Source organism: Sardina pilchardus, chromosome 5 (genome assembly GCF_963854185.1).
Source record: "Sardina pilchardus chromosome 5, fSarPil1.1, whole genome shotgun sequence".
Lineage (NCBI taxonomy): Eukaryota > Metazoa > Chordata > Actinopteri > Clupeiformes > Clupeidae > Sardina > Sardina pilchardus.
In genome coordinates, this window is record NC_084998.1 from 5,313,707 (window position 1) to 5,333,706 (window position 20,000).

General features: G+C 44.4%; 2 protein-coding genes across 9 annotated transcripts in view; both read right to left on the reverse strand.

Moving 5' to 3' along the window:
- The window catches only part of fnip1 (folliculin interacting protein 1), a 27,875-nt gene extending 16,498 nt beyond the window's left edge, over positions 1–11,377 (reverse strand). For 2 of the 3 annotated variants that reach the window (XM_062536052.1, XM_062536050.1), the window contains exons 1-2: positions 11,209–11,377; positions 1,457–1,586 (exon numbers count right to left, since the gene is read on the reverse strand). In XM_062536052.1, coding sequence (XP_062392036.1) covers positions 1,457–1,586; positions 11,209–11,297 — 219 coding nt within the window. In that variant the 5' untranslated portion in view covers positions 11,298–11,377. Of the gene's footprint in view, positions 1–1,456; positions 1,587–4,549; positions 4,616–11,208 lie in introns of those variants that run through there. The other variant, XM_062536051.1, reaches the window with a different exon arrangement.
- A 3,987-nt stretch (positions 11,378–15,364) lies between these two features.
- The window catches only part of acsl6 (acyl-CoA synthetase long chain family member 6), a 51,971-nt gene continuing 47,335 nt past the window's right edge, over positions 15,365–20,000 (reverse strand). For all 6 annotated transcript variants that reach the window (XM_062536055.1, XM_062536054.1, XM_062536053.1 and 3 more), the window contains 6 exons: positions 18,953–19,041; positions 18,711–18,827; positions 18,393–18,536; positions 17,755–17,856; positions 17,582–17,653; positions 15,365–17,405 (listed from right to left, as the gene is read on the reverse strand). In XM_062536055.1, coding sequence (XP_062392039.1) covers positions 17,265–17,405; positions 17,582–17,653; positions 17,755–17,856; positions 18,393–18,536; positions 18,711–18,827; positions 18,953–19,041 — 665 coding nt within the window. In that variant the 3' untranslated portion in view covers positions 15,365–17,264. The remainder of the gene's footprint in view (positions 17,406–17,581; positions 17,654–17,754; positions 17,857–18,392; positions 18,537–18,710; positions 18,828–18,952; positions 19,042–20,000) is intronic.

The window sequence follows — 20,000 nt, forward strand, 5'->3', positions numbered from 1 at the left end:
CATCAGCTTCATATCATTGCTCCTGGAGCACATGTGACCCATCTCCTCCACACACTCCTACAGGAGGGTCTTGCTGTGTGTGGTTTGTGCACATGTGACCATCTCCTCCACACACTCCTACAGGAGGGTCTTGCTGTGTGTGGTTTGTGCTGTGAGCAGTGCAGCTGGAATGTGGACGTGGAATGTGTGTGTCGCTTGCGTTGAGTAATGGCTCAGTCACATCCAACAAGCGTCTCTCCCGGCCCAGCCCAGCCCAGCCCAGCCCAGCCCAGCCCAGCCCAGCCCAGCCCAGCCCAGCCCAGCCCAGCCCAGCCCAGCCCAGCTGAGCGGAGTGGAGTGGAGCTCGGCGATGCCTGCCCTGCCTGCAGGAGCACACAAAGGCCCGAGCATGTGAGTCTCAGTCATATGACTTCCTCAGGAACTCGTGAGCTGGAACGCAACCATAGTCTCGCTCTCTGGCGCTCGTTCTCTCTCTCTCTCTCTCTCTCCCTCCCTCCCTCCCTCCCTCGCTTCCTCCCGTCCGTTCACCCACTCTCCCTCCCTCTCTCTTTGTTTGTCTGTCTGTCTCCCTCCCTCTCCCTCTCGCTCCCTCGCTCTCTATGTCTCTCTCTCTCTCTCTATCTCTCTATCTCTCTTTCTCTCACTCTCTCTCTCCGTCCCCCTCCCCCTCTCTGTCGAAACAATATTCTCTGCCGTGTGATAAAGGACACACTGAATCTTAGTCATAGCGGTTGTGCTTCTCCTGCAATTTGAAAATAACTTTCCATGATGCTTTTTTTTTTCATAGAATAGTTACATATTTTCAAGGAAGCAATCTTATGCAACTCTTGACAAGTTTCCAATCATATGCATTTTCATTTACGCTGTGTGCAATAACATATCTTGTGCTGAATGCATTTAAAAGGAGAGGGTGGGGGGGGGGGGGCCTACAAGGAAGGCAAGTGCAATGGTGGAGAGTTGTCAGGTTGCAGTGACTAATAGCAACCCATGACAGCACAATGGCAGTTGTCATGACAGTACAGTGACAGCCCGAAGACGTGAGAAAGCACCTCCTGTCATGTGACGGCAAAAGAATGCTTACACATGGGCTGTCAGCTGACTCTATTATTATTGGAGATAAGGCCTCCAGCTCAAACCGGTCAGGACCTCTAATATAGCCCGGGGACTGGAGAGGTTTAAAGTGGCATTACCTGCCTGTCCCCAGACAGGCAAGTCTAGTCCTCTGGGTCACACACACACACACACACACACACACACACACAAGCACGCGCTCACACACATACACAAGCATGCACGCACACACGCAGGCGTGCACATCCAATCCACATACACAGGGGTGCATGCACACACACACACACACACACACACTCGCACAGACGTGTGCACTAACACACGTACACAGCACACATATTCGACACACACACACACACACACACACACACACACACACACTCACCGACACCTGGGGCTCCTCCGCACTCCTCTTTTTGGTGTTGGAGTCGAAGAGGACATTTCTGCCGCGCCGCTCGCAGTCCTGATACACGATCAGTCGGATCTGGCTGGGCTCCAGCTCCGGCGTAGGCCAGCTGAGGGAACAAACACACACACACACATATTCATTAGACAAACACAAACACAAACACACACACACACACACACACACACACATTCATTAGACAAACACAAACACACACACACACACACACACACATTCATTAGACAAACACAAACACACACACACACACACACACACATTCATTAGACAAACACAAACACACACACACACACACACACACACACACACACACATTCATTAGTGAAACACACACACATATTCACAAACACACACACACACACACACTGGCGTACGCATGAGCCACCGCACGCACTCAGCACTCTGGGACCGGCTCAAAGGTCAGCCGGGTTCTCCAGAATCAGCCCAAAGGTTATTCGTGACGCCGTTACAGAAGGTTCTCTTGCTCCAGAGCCGAACCAAAAATAGTTCTAGAGGTAATGAACCTTTGGAGTTATATGAGGAAAAAAAACAAGCCCTTCTGAAACACCCCCCCCCCCTTTCCTTTTCTCTCCTTTTGATTGTTAAAAGAGTTCCTCCAGACGAGACCGTTTGTCTAAAACTGTACCAGCAGCCCCCTAAATACACCAAATAGCAGCTGGCTCAACACCACTGATAAGCTGTCAGCTGCCCCACGATGCCTCCATGCCAGCCAGAGGAGGCCATTACTGTCATTCCCCACATCACTCCTCAGTCCGCGGGGTACAGCAGAACGACGCGTCCCCTCTTGGTGCCTGGGCTTAGGCGGCCGGGGGAGCCAATCGGCAAGAGTGCCATCCATACAGTGGAGTTACTGTGTGGTGAAGCAGGTCGGGGTGGGGGGCAGTGGTGGTGGTGGGGCATAGGGGTCCTGTTTTCTGGCCGTGTTTAGTGGGAAGATTAGGCCACTGACAGCAACCTGGAACAGCTAAGTCACAACCTTGTGATATTTCGGTTGCTTGCGTCACAGGCTGGCAGGGCTCACACATAGTGGCCTATGCAGAGCGCTGGCATTGGGCAGAGCGCTGGCATTGGGAATATGGCTGTTTACTGTCAGATACCCCTCTCTCACACAAGCATGCACACACACGTACGCGGACACACACACACACACACACGTAGGCACGTACACACCTACACACGTAGACGGAAATAGTTACTCATGCAAACCTCTTTAGATGTTCACTAGCAAGTGGATACTATTAAGTGTTCGTAACTTCTGCTACACACAACAAAATACCAAAAGGAAATCTGTGCCTCGTCTACAGTGTCCTACCCAGGACACTGACTGGAGAATTAGGTTATACTGTAGGTTTAGGTTTTGAATAGGGTCCCTTTGAATGACTGATTTCACACAAAGTGTTCCCTGTAAACAGGAGAGGAAATTGGAACACACACACACACACACACACACACACACACACACACACACACACACACACACACACACCTCTGTGCCCAAATCGGTGCAGTTTGTCCACCAGAGCGACTCAAAATTCCCGAGGCTTGAGCCAGGAGAGACATTTCAAATCCAGACCAGCAAGCAGGACAGTCTCTCTCTCTCTCTCTCTCTCTCTCTCTCTCTCTCTCTCTCTCTCTCTCTCTCTCTCTCTCTCTCTCTCTCTCTCTCTCTCTCTCTCTCACACACACACACACACACACACACACACACACACACACACACACACACACACACACACACACACACACACACACACACACACACACACACACACACACACACACACACACACACACACACACACACACACACACACACACACACACACACACACACACACACACACACACACACACACACACACACACACACACACACACACACACACACACACACACACACATTCACACATTCACACATTCTCTCTCACACACACACACACAGAGAAAGAGAGAGAGAGAGAAAGAGAAACCCCAAAGAACAGCTATCATGAGAACTCCCAGAGTTGAAGAGCTGAGCATCAAAGACCATTACTTCCACAATGGCCTGGCCAACACCTAGTTACAATCTTCTCTGTTCTTTCAAATCAACAAATTAACATAATCAGCAACACTGTCCTTCAGAAAACTAAATGATCAAACAAGTCATTCACAAATCATGCATGGGGTACGACTAGTGTGCTGACAGTCACATTCTTTGCTTATTCACTAACAGTGTTTTGTGAGGAACTATAAACATTACAGTCTTACAATCTTTGAGGTACTGTATATTTCAATTTGAAAAAGTACCAGTCACACCATAGCTAAATACTGTATGTATTCCACAATCACAATTCTGATTCAAGGTGAAACAAAGGAGACAAAAGTGGGCGTCGACAGAAGACAACTTCTCAAAGCTCATCACACTCGTCCACTATGACCGGTCACAATAAAACATCATAATACGTTTCCATGGCGGGAGAAAACAAATGGGGGGCAAAATCGTGCAACATCATTCTAAGCTCTAAAACACTACACACTTACATCACACACAAGAAGAAAAACAAACAAGCACAACACAAAAAAATAAATGGCCAAGTACTGTACGTCTGGGATGTAATACGTGTAGACAAGTTTACAAACTCAGCCAAGAGTCACTAAAATACTCTCATTAGGCTATTGAGCTGGCTAACGTCTTAGCAAGGCATCGATCCATAATCCCCTGGCCTCAATCCGCTCTGATTACATAAGGAACAACCCGACAAATGCTGACCCACAACAGGTAACTGCACCAGGCTAAAGGCTAAGCTAAAGCTGAATCGATAACTAGCATCACAGTACCTCCCACAGCGCTGAGAGACACATGAGAGCACATGCACTGTACATCCACACACACACACACACACACACACACACACACACACACACACACGTTCACACATCACTAGCCCAGCATTAGCGCTTCACCAAGTCAACTTTACATCACATCAAGAGTATAAGCAAAGATTATGGGTCACACAAACATACTCAAAGTCTAGTTGAAACATTACTATGTACCTGGACATCATTGTCGTTCTGCCAGTCCTTCCTCCTCCAGTCTTTTCCCTCTCTCTCTCCCTCCCTCTCTCTCTCTCTCACTCCCCCCTTCCCTCTCTCCCTCCCTCCCTCCCTCCCTCTCACTAGCCACAGCCTGGCTAAGAATAGCACTGAACTAAATTCACACAACAACATGAGACTGTCAGGTGACCTCAGGACTGTGCTGGACAGCAGCGGGACAAAGGCATGCGGGCGCGAGGGCTGCCCACTACCCCCCCCCCACCCATGACCCCCCACCCATAACCCCCCACCACCACCACCACCACCACCACCCCCTGCTCCACCGCCTCCTCCCCGAAACTGAAGAAAGTGACAGCCAGAGAGACCCACCGGGACCCTCTAATCCAGCCCACTCTGTGACCTCAAAGAGCCCCCCCCCCCTCCTCTCGACACACACACACACACACACACACACACAAACACAACACACACACAGACAGACACACACTCCTCACACACCCAGCCGGTCACCCATGTGCTGCCATGCGCGTAGGGAGCACGGTGCAGAGTGCCTGTGTGCGCTCCCTCCACGGAGTTGGCACCTCTCTGGGCAGCCGTACACATTACATAAAGGCCGCGAGCAGGGGCCGCGTGACGCACTTCCGGATGCTGCCTGGGGTCGATTTTTGAAAAGCTGCGAACGACGCGTACCGTAATTTTCCAGCCTGACATGCCTCTTGCTTTACTACCCACCCCCCACCCCCCCCATCCCCCCATCCCCACCCCCCCCATCCCCACCTCCGACTCCAGGCGAGTTGGCCTGAGCTGCTACATAACACTGGGCACTGAAAATGAAACCAACGACTGGGTCGCTCTGTGCTAGAATAGCCTAATCATGCTTGCCTAATGGTGAAAACGAACACCTGCTCACCCCCCTCGTCTACTCCCCAACAGACACGCACGCACACACACACACACACACACACACAAACACACAAACACGCACACACACGCACGGCTGAACGTATCCAAGGCTCTCCGTCTGCCCCAGAGTAATAAAATTTAAAGAGGAAGCCACGGGAGCCTGCTGCCTTGCGCCTTATTCATTACCGAGACCCCAGTCACTCACTCACTCACTCACTCAGTCAGTCAGGCAGTCAATGAGCGTGCGGAGTGCTACGCTGCTACCGCTATAGGAAGTGAATCACAGCCAGGCTTCCTCCCACAGCCCTGCATCGCACCGTGACCGGACATCCCCATCATGCACAAGAGACACTACAGAGAGACGTACAGGGGAGCGTGAGAGGGGAAGATGTCGGAGGGTCTGAATCGACCCCACACTGACCTCTCTCTCCAACAGCTTCCAGGCACAATGGCACAACAGTCATCGCCTGTAACGTCGCATCACAAGTCATCGTCATGACTAAGATATCACTGTTTTGTCTGTCCTGATTCACTGCGCCTTTTCCTGGTGCTAACTTTAGAACGTTCAGGCTTTTCTTTCGCTGATGCCTTAATCAAAATATCTGGATCATAAAACCACCTGGATCACATATTTATATTTAATATTAACATATCATAATAAAATGTCCAGAAAGCCAAGCAATCAAAACATTTGCTATGCCTGTTTTACAAATGGTAAAAAAAAATCAAAATTTCAAGCGTCAGCAATTAAAACACTTGCCAGTGATAAACAAGCAGACAAACAGCTACCCAGCGACCCACTTGGCAACACGGAGCAGGTTCTAATCTCCCGATGCAATATGACACACTGAGAAATGTCCACGCTGCAGCCATGCTTGATGAATTAGGGATACACCATATTGGATTTCTGCCAATATCCCATGTCCGTGTCTTCAAATATATTTCGGCCGATGCAGATGTTCTACAGACATAAAACATTCCCTTTGATTCTACATGACATGTGTCCCCTCACAAATGTCACTCGCTCAACTCACACAGGAGAATCATTTCAACTTCAACTGTAAAATACTCCACACTGAACATGAACAATGAACATCTCGTGTAAGCATCATACACAAACCTGTTCAAGTAGGATGAGAATATATCCTACTTGAACAGGTTTGTGTATGATGCTTACACGAGATGTTATTGTCTAGGCACGTCAGCAGAATTTTTCCTATCTGCCGTTGCGGATAATTAACTTTCAAGTTTTTCTCAGGCGATACAAATGACGTGGCGATATTATCGTCCATCTCTGCTGGTGAACCTTAAAACATGTGAGTGATCTTTGTTCATGTGCCAAGTAGACTACAGCTTGAGAAACAAGTTTGCAAGAAACAAGTTACATTTATTTTATTTGAAAAATAAAGGTAGGCTATTCTAGATCTGCAAACCTGTACTGATACACTCTGGAAGTGTTTTGTGGCGAGTATGAATCATAAATTCAACAATTATCCTACTAATACACATAAGATATAGGCCTACAGTATATCCTCCTCTAAACATCACAATAATGTTGACTCTAGCTAATGGTATGCACAATGCAAAGTGCACACTAGGACAGAAGTTGTTCTTGTCGTTTGCCTACGTCATGCCTTGCTGTTAGTCTGTGTATCACATGAGCTGATTGTCTGACCTGAACAATAAGTGGAGAGTGCAATTGACTTCATATTTCAACCTTTGTAGCTTCCTTAGTTCTGATAAAAAAAAAAAAAAACATGCAAGGCTAAGCAAAATGTCTACGTCTATGAACATTTTCCACGAAACAGAACAACTTTTTCATGATATTTCCAGGCCTGGAAAATGGATTTTAAAAGTGTTTTGATTTCCAGCACCATGGGAACCCACAGGGCACAATGAGTTCAAAAGTCCCTCTTAGTCACCTCACCTGATAGTGACTGGTCTTGTCCATTCACAGTTCACAGGTTTCAGGTAGATGCACATTCCAAACTCACATGATACCTGAGTGCCCTGTGGAACTCATCACATGATATTCTCAAACAGGATCACATTATGGGGCCACGTACCCCGTTCACTGACTGACCCTGGTCAAGCCAGCAGTAAAGTGGACTGATATTAACCCTGGAGGGTATAACAGAAAAATTGTCACACTGATCTTGGTTCAGTGAAGGTCTCTTTTTGGTGCAATGTGGCAATTGGTGTATTTTGTGAATACACACATTAATTATTTTTAGATAACTTCAAAACGATACTCCCTGTCCATGACTCTCAGATCTTGAATCTGAGGAGTTCTCAGAAAACAGGAAACTCGCGCGACTACATCAGTGCGAGTAATCAGTCAGATGACATGCTGACTGAGTGAACACCACCTCTGCAGCATCTGACCAGACCTGAGCTGAGCTATCGGATAATAACCAGCTCAGACCGTCAGAGTGTTGGCAGTGGCACCACATGTGATGTGCACAGCACAGGGATGACGAGGGTATGAGTCGCAGACAGATGAGAAACTTTTCCTCCACGAGACATCCAGAGCTTTCCTTACAGCGCCCCTCTTACTCTGTATGAGGAGAAGGAAATGGTGTCTCTCTCCTGTTTGATAGTGATCGCAATGACCATAATACCAAGTGGGGTTATAAAATAAACATGTCAAAACTGTAGATCCCACCTGACTACCGGTATTCTAATTCAAATGTTCCTCATCATAAATGAAGAACATGTTAGTCGCTGTTATTGTGTCCTTCAATGGAAGTCTGCTGTACAAATAGAGTACAAAAAAAAGTAGTCCGCAGTCTAATACTAAAGACAAACTGATGCACAGACTCAATGTGCCAACGAGGCCCACCATGTGTGTAGGCTCTCACAAGATATTTTGGGCAGTCTGAACACTGTCCCTCGCAAAGGCAACATGACTCAGACGATGCTAGCTCCCTGAGGGCCGACAAAGGGAAAATATAGAGGTAATTGACAAGACAACTGATCACCACTCGAGGCGGGAGAGGACACATCTACATAAAAATATACTATTACTACGAGGCTGTAGCAGGTTGCAACTCAAAATAGCACTTGGAAGGACACGAAGACAAGTTGACTTAAGTAGGGTTCAGACCAAAGATTCCCAACGAGACGAGCCGCGACGTTCTAAAACCTTGCGACTGCGACTCAACGTGTTTAATGCTCTGCGACGGCTTGCGACGGCTTGCGACTGCTTGCAACTACGTGCAACTTCTAATTCACACCGCTGCAACTCAGTCTCGTCGCGTCGGGAATCTTTGGTGAGAATTGGGCTTTTGGAGGCCACTACTTTGCCGTAGAACTTCACTAAGACGAATGAAGGGTCAATAATACCCTAAAAGGATGACACAGGAAGAGTTAGCTTCTTTCTGACACCCATGTCAGAAATCTTCAAGTTTGGCAGTTCTGTGTCCTCTTGCACAGAACTTGACCTCTGGGGCAACACAAAGACATTCTGTTCATCATATGACAGGATAGCCTAAATGGTTATGAAACTCTACTATGCTGCATGAACGGGCCACATCCTTCCTTCTGACTCAAGAGCGCCAAATGAATGATGACCACAGACCTGCCTCAGATTCTTGCTCCATAACTAGCAGATTCACTGAATAAGTTTTCAAAGAGGGCCAGACAGCCATACTTTTGATTAAACAATATAGCTTCTGTCTGTTTCAGGAGGATCAGCGTTTAGATTTCGGATAAATTACAGGCTGCGGGGGTTTACGTAACATGTTCAGTGAGCAGTTTAATAGCCCGTTAGACCATTACTGGGTGTCACTGTAAAGAGGTCATCTAACTATATTATACTACCTGGAAAATATGTTTTGATCTCTCTTGTGATGACTATATTTCATGTTTTGCAATGTGACTTTCAACCATTCACGAAAACATCTACAGATTCACTCTGCATTTAATTCAGACTACACAGCAAGTCATTGGGTTATCTGTCCTTTAATTATTATTATTATTATTATTATTATTTAGCCAGCACTGTTCCACCATCCCCAGAGAAGACAAGACTGGACAGCACTACAAATCAACTATTCTTTTGACTTTCCAAACGCCTTACTTTATATTGAAGAATCACACAAATATCTTTGAAGATGGTGTACTCTGTCCACAAACTCAGACAGCCATATATAGTATACCAAGGAGAAAAACCGACATACATAACTAGACTAATTGGCTAGCAATTTAAGCAGGTTAACCCCAAACATCTCAGCACTTGGATGAATGAATGGCAGGTGCCAAAGATATGTACTGGCGTTAAAGCCCAGAGAGCCAATAGAATAGCACACTGGCATACTGGGGGCTGGGGGACAAACCGCACTGCATGACACACTTCTCAGCAGCCTGGACATCTTTATGGCTGACACGAATAAAAAAAGGTCAAGGCATTTGAGAGCGTTGAAGTGTACTGGCTGATTGAGGGGCATGTCGAAGTGTAGGCTACCAGCTGATTGTGGGAGATGCTGTCAAATCAGCTAGGCTAATAGTTGGGCCTTTCATACGAACTTCAGCTAAGCAAGTAGGCCTACAATGATAAAGGTGATCTATCAAAACCTTGTTTTTGAGAGTAGTTACAGGTCCTCCTGGGCATAGCCTACTGTAGGTCCTGAGTGAGCGGGCATATCCAAATGGTGGTTTTGGAAATAGTAGATATATTCACATTCACACTGGCGTGTGGGTGTGTATATTATTGATTAACAGTCATGTCTCTTGGCTGGCGCTTTTCACCACTGTGCGACACCACTGCCATTGGACTGAATGGCAAAATGGACAATAAATTGTGTAGCAAATTAGGCCTTACTGTTAAGATTACAGGGTCTTTTTTTGCATTGTATGATATATATTATTATAATTGTATTATATATATTGTATATTATTCGTAATGGCAAACAAGCTAGCAGTGCAATAATAAGGTATTATAACGTTAACACAAAATATTGTTGTGTCAAGTTCAGAGCTTTACTTGCCCGACGGGAAGGCAAGGCGTCTTGCTCCAGCTGTATTTTGCCATAGCTACCTGAGGAGTCAGTCACGTGCTGGCACTGGGAGTCTTCAGCACATACTGTCCCAGACAACAGCGCTCAAGCCAGACGCATTTTGGACTAATGACAATTAATGCAACACGTCAGCAATGCACCAAATGTCCGTATTGTTCGCATTACATTTAGACATTCCCAATTACATTTCCTATATTTACAAATACAACAGTGTATTTCCATGCAGGCTGCAAGGCTAACTGCAGCTAACGTAAATCGTTTGTCCTTCCACTTTTACAAAACATTTGCAAACAACCGAAATCAACGTAACTATCTCCATATTTTACACAACCCAATAATGTGTACTGTTTCAATATTTGTACATATTTTCGTCAGACTTCCTTTGGCGCCTGTCTTGATTGACTCTCTGACGGGTCCACAACAAAAGAAATATCTCTTACCAGAGCTAGCTAGCGGCTAACAGCAATCGACCAAAATCCCGTGCCTTGCCTTGCTGGTGAAGCAAGCACGTACACACACACAAACACTGTTGCCATGTCAGACCAACAGAGCACCACACTGAATTGCCGTCTGAAACTCTGACTCAGCTTAGCAGGGTATGGTTATCTAAATTATCTCCATCGCCAACACAACATTATCCACATGAAAAAGTTACCGATGCTTCTCTGGAAGAAGTCAACTAGCGTAATGCTAATTTGCTGCATTGACTACCGTTATGTAGCTAGCTTTGACACGTACCTGAAGGAAGGATCTTCCTTGCTACATTTGGGAGGTGGCGAAAAGGCATTTCTCTTATTAAAAAGTTTCTGAAAAAGAGTTGGAGGCATTTTGTACCAAATATGTCGGTACAGAAATTCTCTTTTCTCATCAATCCAGAAGCACACCTAGTTCCTTGAAACTAACTCCATTTGTGTAAGAGTCATATGACAGGCATTAGTCACAGGAGCAGCTTGGAAACGCCACCACATTTTTCTGATTGGGCAGCAGGCCATTGGTGAAAAATCCGTGATTGGTTGGTATTTTTGACAACGTACCACGTGATCAGAAGAAACGCAGTGTTGATGTTTGTTTTGATACTGACTTGCCTCAAACGCCTGTCATATTTCGTTGGAAACGAAGTGGTAAAATGCATGAGTTTTAACATACACTAACTATAAGAGTAACTAAACAATTGTAATATAGTTTTTACAGAATGTAGAATGTATTCTGAGCCTGTTAAATACACGTCCGTCCCAATCAGCCCAATCGCTAAGTATCGCGGCTCTGCTCTGCTTATCTTTTTGTCAAGCAGGGTCATTTGGCATTTTTTCATGCAATAGCTTGGCTATCATGTTGAATTCATTAATGGACATGTTCAGCCGTGTTCATCTCAGCTTCTTAACTGCCTTACAGCTGTTGCTTTGTTTTGTCAATTTGTTTTAGTTGGGGCCAGAAGGGACCATGGTAAAGCCTGTTATTTCCTATCCTGATTTCTCCTGTAGCCCACTTGTGTTTTGACCAGTTTAGACTTGTTCTAGAAAATGCTTCTCTCAAGACAAGAAATCAAAGCCTTAAAAAAGTGTTCAATAGGGTAGGTTAGCCTACTGTATATCAGAACAAGGCTACATCAAAATATTAAGATGAAAAAGCCACACTCACAGGTTTAATAGATAGAAAAACAACATAATGAACTAACTATTGGGACACTTTTTCTGGACCAGCCTGTGAACACTAGATTTTGAAAATGAAGTTAAAAGCAGAGCAGCGTGCAATATGATTCTTTAAAAAACAGACTTAGTGTTATTATTTTATTTAATCAAGGTTGATATTTTAAAAGTTTGTTGATATTGTGCTGTATACGTTTGTTTGTAGGTAGACAGTCTATCAACCTGACAGTATGGAACATGTTCACTGAAATGTTTAATATTTTTACAAATACCACTGTTTGTTTCAATGGAGAGTTATAAGAAAACAGAGTATAATTTAATAAAATTTTTCGAATCTAAAAATCTAACAAGGCAATTGCGGCAGTCAGCAATTTTATCACTACCACAATTTTGTCAACTGACATGACATCTCATAATACAGTAATGGGCCTATATGCTAGAATATGTCTCATCGGCAAAATCCGAAATACTTATAATTCACCCAGTAGGTCAGAGACTGGGAGGAGGCGGCAGCTTTTTTAAATGGCAATAGCATGATAATAAACACTTTTGAACTATTTTGAAATAGAGAATGTCTTGTTGTTTTCTGAATTTGTATCTACATTTATAGCCGGAGTTCCCTGGGCCAAAGCACCATTTCAAGCCATGGGGATTAGCTAGACACATGTAGCTGCATGTACGCTAATGACCTCACCTAGTTACTATTACCTCTTGGGCGATGACTCAAATCAAGCATACAGTAGTCATGGAGACAACCAAGTGCCTTGTATTCACCCACAAGTCTCGTCATAACTTAGCACCATTAGTCACATGGAGTGCATGTCTGTTTAGTCATCCACTGTGTGTGCAAATGCATGTGATAGGATCTGGGAAAACCCATCACATGGTGAAATCAAAAATCTCTGGTGAAATTTCACTAACATAAGGTTCTGATACCATCCTAACAACATCTTGAATTCTGTTCCCTAGAAATATCCTCAATAAATTTCATCATGTGATGGGCTTTTCCCAAAGCCCATCACATAGGCCTACAGTATCTGCAAAAATCAAGCATTTTTCAAAGCATTTAAACTCAGACATATTTCAGCATCAAGCCGTCATCATGGAGTCAAGGTTTAAAGTGATCAAGCCATGATAATAAAGGCTTTGGGCTTGATTTCCCATCCAAAGAGTACCTCAGACATACCATTTTGAGTCCAAAAAGTGCTCCTCTTCAAACATTTTGTGATAAATGTAAATAGTATAGCAACATAGAAAAGCAGCAAAGCGTGCAGGTTTGCAATAAAAGCAAGTTTGGTAAGCACTGCACTCTAATTCTTCCATGTTCAATTTGACTTTAACCTTATTGAAATATTGAATAAATTGTTGCATTGATGAGTAGACTTTATACCTTATTGAATTGTTGAATCAAATCATGGAATTTGGGGCACAGGTCATGTGGAGATTTGCTCCAAATTGAGCTGTTTCCTTAATCTATGTATGCCAAGGTGATGAATTGAACAATTTAACTGTTGTCTGTTTGTAGTCTGTTTGTAGGCTTAAAATAATCCAACATCTGATCATATGACACATTGTTTACCCCCCCCCACACACACACACATACATCATTCACCCCCTGCAGCTCTTACCCCCCCATATGCACAATAGGCGAAGGAACTGACAATGCCACTGCATTCTTTACATTAGTAATCATATGCATGTGACAAATAAACATCCTTGTATCCTTGTATCCTTGAATTGAGGGCACCACTAATCCTGTTTTAAAAGTTGTGTAGAATCTAACTGACATCACCTTGTGATAACACAGCTGTGAGAGCAGCAAGATGCTTGTATCACAATTATAAAGGTTTAGATAGATAGATAGATAGATACTTTATTGATCCCCAAGGGTAAATTCAAGAAAACAATTGCGTTTGATGGTCCTCCGAGACTTCAACTGATAGAATGTCCAAATGTCCATTTTTACAGGGGTGTCAGCCTTCCTTCTCACAAAAAAGGTCAATCAATCAAGTCGCATATTTCCCTCTTTCCATGAACGGATGCCCTCAAAAGGCATGCACTTCAGAGTGGAGTGAAGGTAAAGTTTGCCCTCTAGTGGACATTTAGCTTAATGACCACTCGTTCACAAGATTTGTTTTTAAGTATTGGAAGAATTTTATATCTTATTATGACCACTACGCAACTGAAGGTTAAGTAATTTTTTAATTTTTCTTCTTCAGTAATTTGGTGTCAACTATTCCCAGGACTCTGAAAGACCGGGCTGCACAAAACTTGGTGTTCATGTTGCCCCACTAGGAAGACACAGAACCATTGATTTTTGTTTTGATCCATTCCGTTCATGGGGGGGCATACAATAAATTAATTTGTATGTACATTTAGTGACTGTATACCAATCGACCTGTAGATGGCGGAGTTTAGATAAAGGTTGCACACGCCCACACGCACAATAGCACACAAACACACTCATAACCACGCACAAATACACGGACATAAACACACCCACACACATTAAGACACACACACATCCATGCCCGCAGGCACACACATACACACAGAAACACACAGGAATGCAAACACATACATAGGCATGCACACGCACACAAGCATGCACACACATGCGCACACACACACACACACACACACACACACACACACACACACACATTCACAAGCAAACTGCACATGCCCCATATCTGTACATGAAAGCCAGTACACACATGCAAACACTCATTTACATGGAAGAGTAGAGGATGGAGTAGGAAATGGAGACAAATTGACAAGAGTGATTTATTTTTACAGAGATAATGTGCAGGACTGGACAACATATTATTATATTTTGTGCCGCTGTTGTACATCTAGTTTTTGATAGAATAGTATAATTTAATACTTATTTTTGCTATTATTTCATATCAATGACATGGTGAATAATGATAGTGAGATGGGAGAGTTTCAAATTAAATATGCATGCTCTCAATATCTTACTCTGCTTTCTTGGAAACAAGGTCAACTTTTGATTACATGCAATGAAGAGATTCTATCAGATTTCGGTGATCGTCATTACTGACGTAATCCACAACTAACTTGCCTTCACCCACAACAGAGCTGACGTGGCCCTGGTCAAGGGCATGGATGGACTTATCTGCACACCTCTGAGTTTTATTATTGGGGTGAAATATATTTGAAGGACTTTGAGTTCAATTTGACTAAGCTAATCAGAAACAAACAAAAACACACCCAAGCACTGTTAATTTCAGATCAAACAAACAACTTTATTCCACTCTCACCCACATGGTCAGATTTTTACTATAGAAAAGTTGTTCTTTGCAACATCTACAACATTATTTTCTAAGTTATCTTTACACACATTATACAAAATAGGTGTTTGGTTCCTTCCACGTCATGCTTGTAATTGCTTCTGTTTACATTCATCAGATGATTTGATGCGTTTCTATGGATACCTCTGAGTTTCATGCCACAGATCTGTAGCAGTTTGAGGTGTTGTTGACAATACATGCAAAGTTCACAAAAATAAAAGGATGTCCTTTTGCTTAAGTAGTTCAATTCCTTTGCCAAAAGTGTTCTATAAACATGCTTGTACTCGCACCTATGGTGTACAGTCTCTGCACCTTTATAATGGTGCATCACATATCTGATGAAGATTTGCTGTTCACGGTTCCTCAGCAAATGGTAGATCTTGATGGGGCAACAGAGTGTGGAGCACATGGATAGGGATGACAATGATGTGTGAAAATTGCAGACTTGCTGAGAATAACTATTACTTTTAAATGTGTTTACAATGAAAGCCTTTTTCTTTTTCTTTTTCCTTTAATTGATGGCAGTGGTGGGAGTACATTTAGGTTATAACTTGATTATTCTAAGCAGCGGCTCAGGGGGCAAAACATAAAATCTAAAGAGTTCATTAAATAGCCAGAATTGTGGTTAGTGCAGAATCTATGGCCTCCAGGCATTTGTTATCAGAATTTGTCCCGTACCCAGACTCTCTAACTGAAGGCTACTATCCCCATAAGTAAGGTTACATAATCCCTGACTGAAACAATCCTGATTTGCTAACAAAAAAATATATAAAAGACTGAACAAAGAAAAAAGATCCAATTACATATTTGTTTTTATTTGTATCTGTCTCGTTTCCATCCACTCACCCTATTGCTGTAGTCATTACTTACAAAGATATGGCGCTGATGGTCCCAGTCAGCAGCAGGTTAAATAGTGTTACACGTCATTTCACTACACACAAAAAAACCATTCAGTCATTGGTTTAAATAATCTTACTTCCATGTGTCCTCAATATATACATCACAGCTGGAATACTTTGGGTTTGAGATCACTCCGCAGTCAAACATTTCTCTACATTACTTAAATAAAACCCAATATCCACGGCACACCGGTTTCGGGACTTCCGAGACCTGGGGGCTACATCCCAAGAAAGCCTTGCTAGATCCCACCATGTTTTTTTTTTATATGTCTGATTGCATGAGTGTCTTCCAGGTCTCATTGAACACTACCAGCCCAGGTAGCGTCAGCAACACAGCATGCGATGGTGCCTCCTCCCCCCATCCCTTGGCTGGGTTGTGCTGCATGTTGTCAGGCAATCCCTGCAATCCTACAGCAAGGAACCAAAACACCAGTCCATGTCTGCATCGCTGAGAGTTTGGTATTTATTTGACGGTCCATAAAGACAGGAGAGAGAGAGAGAGGTGGGGGGTGTAGGGAAGGTGCAGGTGGGTCCAGGCTTCTGCTGTCACTGTTGGCATGAAGGGGCTCAGGTTTTGGTTGCAAGTCTGCTGTTTCCAAAAGGCACGCTGGCCATTGACTACCTTTCCCACCTAGCTGACAGACATCCAGAGTTCGACAAAGCTAACTTACAGGAGGGGCGGATTTTTTGGGAGGCTCCCAGGAACCTCTGAGAGACCTTTGATGTCCAGGGTGGGGAGGGATGGTGCGTTGATTGATGTTAGGTTTTTTTTCTCCAGAGGACATAAACACAGGTGTCTCTCCACCCGCAGCTCATCCTGGGTGCATAGCATCTTTTTTGTGGTTTTGATGAGGGGGGGTTAAGGACAAATGGTTCACAAAGAGCGATGATGCTAAATGTCCTATAAACCAGGGCTTTTATTTTGGTGGAAGTCATTACATAGAGATGTTCGTGTAGAGTTGCTCGATCTTCTCCTTGAAGTATTCCTTGAGTTCTGGCCGTTTTGCCTTCAGCGTGGGTGTAAGCAGGCCGTTTTGGATTGAGAACATCTCATTGTGGACATAGATGTCTTTCACCTGCAGGGGGAGACACAGACCCAATTATCATAACAGTGTCTTTGATTAATCATGCCATGTGTCATAGTTCACAATGGAAAAAAATCAGATGCATCACTAACTTAGAGAGTATGAATTTATATTTTCACTGCCTGTAAGGGTAATTGTTATTTTTTTGTCATAATGTTCACATTTACCTGTTCAAAAGAGTGGAGGCCGCTGGATTTACCAAGACCCACCATGTCATCCAATATGGCCTTCTTTACATCCTTCAAGAAAAGAAATGGAATTAAAATCAATTGGTGAAAACAGTTTATGCATAAAGTGAACTTGAAAGGCTTAAACAGACACACATACAAAAGGTACATACCATATTGTTACATAGATCGTCAAAACTGCCTTGAAAGCCCTTTTTGTGAGCCCAAGAAGGCATCACTTCTGGATCTGGTACGACAATTCCCACCAGACACGACTGTGAAAAAAAAAATGGAGTGAGGTCAAAAGTAACAAGGCCCATAAAAGGACAACAAAAACAACAGAGGCACGCAATTGCTGTTGATAACCACATGCCTCCGACTACTGATCTGTATCGTTTTACTGCTGCGGCGTGAGTGTCTGTCTGTTATCTGTTTTATTGTTGTAACAATGCCTTTTTAGTGATGTGATATTTGTAGAATACCTATTCTTTCTGGTGCCCATACAGAACATAAAAAAAACGTTATAAAAACAGGATATTACAGACAAAACATGCACATGAGACACTACTCTCATGCCCTCGTTTGGCAAGCAGACCTAAAGACACCAGGGCCGGGCATAAGAGGACCTATGTGAAGACACCGGGGCCGGGCATAAGCAGACCTTAAGACACCAGGGCCGGGCATAAGAGGACCTATGTGAAGACACCAGGGCCGGGCATAAGAGGACCTATGTGAAGACACCAGGGTCGGGCATAAGCAGACCTATGTGAAGACACCAGGGCCAGGCATAAGCAGGCCAGAGAGGAGTCACCTGAAGGCTGTCCCCATGCACGTATAGCTGGGACACTGGCTCACTGCGAATGTAGATACTCTCAATCTTCTCTGGCGATATATACTCCCCTTGGGCGAGCTTGAAAATGTGCTTCTTTCTGTCAATAATCTTCAGCGTGCCATTCTGCAACACAGGGTAAGAATGTCCAAAGGTGTTACAGTAATAAGAAGACAAAGAGAAACTAAGAAAATGGAGAAAATCGTTATGTTCTTTTGCACGCTCCCTTTCATACTTAAAGAATCAGCTTTTTATAATTCAGTCTCCAGGTTGATGTGAATGAAAAGTGAAGTTGCTTACAGGCAGCCACTTCCCAATGTCACCAGTGTGGAGCCAGCCGTCTGGGTCCAGGGTCTCTGCTGTTCTCTCCGGGTCTTTTAGGTAGCCCTTGAACACATTTGGACCTTTCACACACACCTTGGAGACACACAGATAACGGCTGGTTAAGGTAGGCCATGGTATGCGACCGACTTCAAAAAGAATACGGCGCTCTCAACGTGCGGGAGATTAAGTGATTGGTGAGTGTGCTTGAAGACACCAACCTCTCCTTCTCCTCTGTTGGCATAGTAGTTTTTCTCTGGGACATCAACCAGTTTGACGGAATTGCAGGGGAGAGGAGCACCAACATGGCCTAGATTTCAACAGTGACAAAAAAAAGAACCAATAATGGCGATGAAGACGATGATCATAACGATGACGTCATGTACAATGTGCAAACAGAAAACCTGAGACTAGTTCAGTTAGACCACTGACAGTTGCACTATAGTAACTAAGAGCTATTTTCAGTCATTGTGTTCCCACGAATCACCCCCCCCCCCCGCATGTCCCCTCCTCTGCTTGTCTCACTTCCTGTTGACCTACATGACCCCCCCTCTCCCGCCAGTAGGTGTCCCAGTGCTACAGTTGTGACAGAGATGATCATTTGTTTCCCTCCGATTTCGCCCCCACACTGAGACACAGGTTGTGGTCTGAGCTCCCCCCACACCAGACAAGGGCTCATAACTAGGCAGAATGGCCTCTCTGATTCCCCTGTCGGACTGGACCGTATCGATAGCTTTTGTCCCGCACTCTGGCCGTCACGCGTTTATCTTAATGACGTGAGGTCTATCACCGGCAGGTTGTATTGTGAGCGCCGACCTCTTGCCTTGTCTGATTGCCGTGTTTAATCATTCATCGGTGTGTCTCGCCTCAGGTCTGAGCACCTGTGGCTTCACAAGCTGTCTGTGCACTCACATATGTACTGTATGTCCAATGTGTGTGGGAGTGTGTACGTGTGTGTGTGTGTGTGTGTGTGTGTGTGTGTGTGTGTGTGTGTGAGTGAGTGCGTGCATGCACATGCGCGTTAGCCATTCCATTTGACTCAAATGTGAACTTATGTAACGTGTGGGCTGGTCTCCGTGCAAAATGCTTCCTGTTTGGCCACCCCTGCAAGCTAACTGCACTGCACTTTGTCTTTGGCTGAACTAGGTCACGAGAGGTACGCTGATATGAGGTAGAGAAAGGGAGAGAGGGAGAGAGAGGGAGAGGGAGTGAGGGAGAGAGAGAGAAAGAGAGGGACAGAGATGCAGAGAGAGGAAAAGAGAGGTGAGG